This window comes from Myotis davidii, unplaced genomic scaffold (assembly GCF_000327345.1).
Source record: "Myotis davidii unplaced genomic scaffold, ASM32734v1 scaffold72, whole genome shotgun sequence".
Classification (NCBI taxonomy): domain Eukaryota; kingdom Metazoa; phylum Chordata; class Mammalia; order Chiroptera; family Vespertilionidae; genus Myotis; species Myotis davidii.
In genome coordinates, this window is record NW_006284618.1 from 162432 (window position 1) to 166096 (window position 3665).

Below are 3665 nucleotides of genomic sequence, written 5' to 3' on the forward strand. Positions count from 1 at the left end.
AGCGTCCAGGCTGTGGTTGCTACCCCCTCTCCTGCTGCTTACAGCCAACAGGGCATCTGAGAAACTGGAGGGAAAGTCCATCTTAAAGGCAGGAGGAACAGACTGGGTGTTCACATAGCCTTTGCACATGTACATGGGTATGCACACAAATACACGCATGAAACATGGGAGATCATATAAGAGCATGCCGTGGAACTATGATACAAGTTATAATTGGATGACTGAAACCAGAGAAAAAATGTATAACTAAGTAAACAGTTAAATAAAGTGAACCAATGAGGTGATTGATGACCTCACCCCGATCAGCACTTTAATTTCAGCACAGAGCGCAGCCCATTCACCTTGACCACACTTGAGGACTGGGGCCACCAGTGGGTAGGTAGCATTTTAACTTAAAATTTTTTTTAAAGTGATAAGCACTGTTTCTGTTTTCTCTGTCTATATTTATTAGATATAGAGCATATAGATCATCTTTAAGATACCAACTATAAAAGAGGTGAAAAAAACTAGTCATGTCCCATTTTGAGAAACGACAGAGGGACTGGGAAAGGTCAGTGCGCGGAAGAAACTTCCATCCAGCCCTAAAGTGGGGACTGCTCGGTGACCCTCCCAAGGTCAGTGATGATGATGATGGACGGCCATCCACCCTCCCCCACTTAGTTCCACAGAAGCTCAAGTTGTCCCATGATTGAAGTGATTGCACATGTATAGTGTGCATTTAGGAATATCATCCAAACTTTGTTTTGTAAGATTCTGTGATATGGACTATCATTGACCTGACAGACAACCTTCAAATTGTCTGGAAAGATAAACAGTGATCTTTGCCTGTACTACTCCATTTCCAACATCTTACTGTTAAGATGCATAACTGCACTGCCCCTTCCAATTGTACAATAGCCTATGTAGGGTATCTATACTTTTTTTATGCAAAGAGCTACGAGCGTGCCTTGAAGACACAAGCACCAGTCTTCCCAGGTCTCCCACCCCCGCCTAACTGCTTGCTGACAACGACACCACAGCAGGGGCAAACTTTCCTAAAAACTGACGTGGAAAGGGAAAAACTGTAGGCAGAGAAAGGTGAATAAAATCCTACATCAAATATCTTCATATCAAATTAATTTTAAATGACTGTGACCACGGCGAAAGAAAGTAAGGAGCTTAGAAAAGGCAAGAACACTCCTGCCCTAGCTGGTCTGCGCACCGAAGGGTCCCGGGTTCGATTCCAGTCAAGAGCACATACCTCAGGTGTAGGCTCCTGGGCCCTGGTTGGGATGCGTGCAGGAGGCAACCAATCTATGTGTTTCCCTCTCTCTTCCACTCTCTCTGAAAATCAATGGAAATAGATCCTCGGGTGAGGATAAAAAAAAGAAAAGAAAAGGCAGGAACAATAAAAATACCAGTTACTGCCTGCTGCCTGGCCTAATGCATCCCACCACGTAGTCACTTCTGACCCTGAAGCGAGGCTGCTTCTATAACGACGCCATTCCGTCACGTGTGTGATGAACCAGGGAACGGAGCACACATCCTCCTGGTGCTAAATGTGATAACACGCCCCTGTGGGCTGATGACAGACACAGGAGGGAGGACAGCACGAAGCAACAGGGAATACAGTCCTCAGAATACACCACTTTGTGAGTTATTAAAAATTACGGACGTGATCAGCGCTCCTGTCATTTCCTTTTAAAGAATGTCCGATTTGGGGAACTGAACCAAACATGTCAATAACCACAAGTGACGTTTAGTGGGAATCTGCGGGTGCTTTTTAATAAGTGGGGTGAGGAGGGCTCCAATCACAGCAGAACAGAACTGGTTTAGGTGAATGAATGCAGTTAGTGAGTACATCACACAACAGCAGCCTCCCGTTCATGAGCGTTACAGTGGAAAACATCACTTCCATTTCCCAGGAGTGAACTGCTGAGTAACTGTAAAGTCGTCCCGGGAAGAACACGGCAACAGTCAAGCATAACGAACCGACAGGAAGATCATTGTGTCCAAATCGAGGAAGGACGCGTACCTGCCTGCCTGCCTCTTCAAGCCTATCCTTAGCACACGTGCAAAAATCAAGTACAATACAACTACTGCAATTATTACTATCATTTTCTCTTGCCCTTAGGTGAGCAAGACCTGACAGCTACATGCTGAGCTCGGCTAACAAAACGAAACCTTTCACTTCCTTTAATAGCAAAATTACCATTACTGAATCACTGTCGTAAAAAAAATGCATTCAAGTACATGACCACTTATTTTAAATAAACACCAATTTTGAAACAATCAGCTTTGAAAAGCTGCATACGTGTGTGTGTTTTTAATCCCTGATTACATTTCTATTTATTCACTGTGGTAGACTGAAATATTGTATTTTTAGAGACTAACTACCACTTAATTTCTTACAACAACAACAACAAAAAACAACAAACCTGTGTAATGTAGAACAGCAGTAAAGGAAATTGTCTGCTTGTCGCTGCTCTTCACTGTATGTTAAGAACTGTGATGAAATATGGTACCTGTGCCCCATGAGTACATGAGAAAACACAGTGAACTTATAGCACAGAGCAGAGGGTTTACCAAGATAAGACTCTGTTACATTCAAGGACTGGACTGCACCTCGATTCTGCACTCGGGCCACCAGCGCATGCCCACCGAAGACCTTGGGAGGTTTTGGACTCAATCTTCAGCATGTATTTTCATCCCATAGGTAACAGTGTGCATAATTAACACTGATTATGGGGCCACTGGTATGACGCCAGCTCCTGAACTTCAAGTTTATCTCAGTATATCCTAGCAAGTAACTTGCATGCCACAGTACCTAACAATTCCCATGCTACTGCGGTTTCTCCATCAAAGAGAATTGGATAAAAAAAAAACAAAAAACAAAAAACAGCTCATTTGAGGGCTTTTTAAATCACCTCAAATTGTTTGGTTCTGTTTATCCAATTATCCACAGCCCTACAAACTTTCAGCATGACTTTTGAATAGTGGTATGTACATTAATAAAAAGGATAGAAACATCTGAATTTTCTGTAGCCTTCTAAAAGAAGTCACATTTCATACAGTAATTAGGAAAAAACAACAACACCTTATCCCTATGAATATAAAAAACTACATAGAATGTGCATTTTGCTAAACAGCTTACTTACTAGTATATTGATAGGCGAACTACTTACAAAAGTGACATCAGAGAAGAGCCTGCTTTCTGAATCCAGGGACAAGAACAGAATGTCTCTAGAACTAAACATGTGCTCATTGAAACGGACTTCTCCTCATGTCACCTTCTGGCTCAAGGATCAGCAGCTGGAGCTGTCTGTGTCTCTCATTTTTTCAGCACTGTCTTCTTTATATTCTGTTTTAATTTCGCCGTCATCATCCCTGCATGGAGTTGGATCTTGTTCGGTACCCTGGTCTTTGGTTTGGGGTTCATGTGTGGAAACAGGGTCTAAAACTACAACTGGTTCGGCTTTGTTTTCACTGCCAATGTATTGTCTCCTCCATCCCGGGTCACTGGGAGGCCTAGGGGATGAAGAGTTAAACAACAAAATAATTAAAAGCAGAGGGAAAACGATTTGTCTTTCCTACTCCTGGATTCAGACGAACAAAAAACACCCCAAGACGTTCTAAGTCTAAGCAACATGCGCACAAAGTGGTCTTTGAGGTGCCAGCCTTTTACA

General features: G+C 42.8%; 1 protein-coding gene across 1 annotated transcript in view; it reads right to left on the reverse strand.

Moving 5' to 3' along the window:
• Window positions 1-1737: 1737 nt before the first annotated feature.
• SHTN1 (shootin 1) overlaps window positions 1738-3665 on the reverse strand; it is a 95398-nt gene continuing 93470 nt past the window's right edge. The window contains exon 17 of the mRNA XM_006754949.2: window positions 1738-3507. Coding sequence (XP_006755012.1) covers window positions 3285-3507 — 223 coding nt within the window. The 3' untranslated portion in view covers window positions 1738-3284. The remainder of the gene's footprint in view (window positions 3508-3665) is intronic.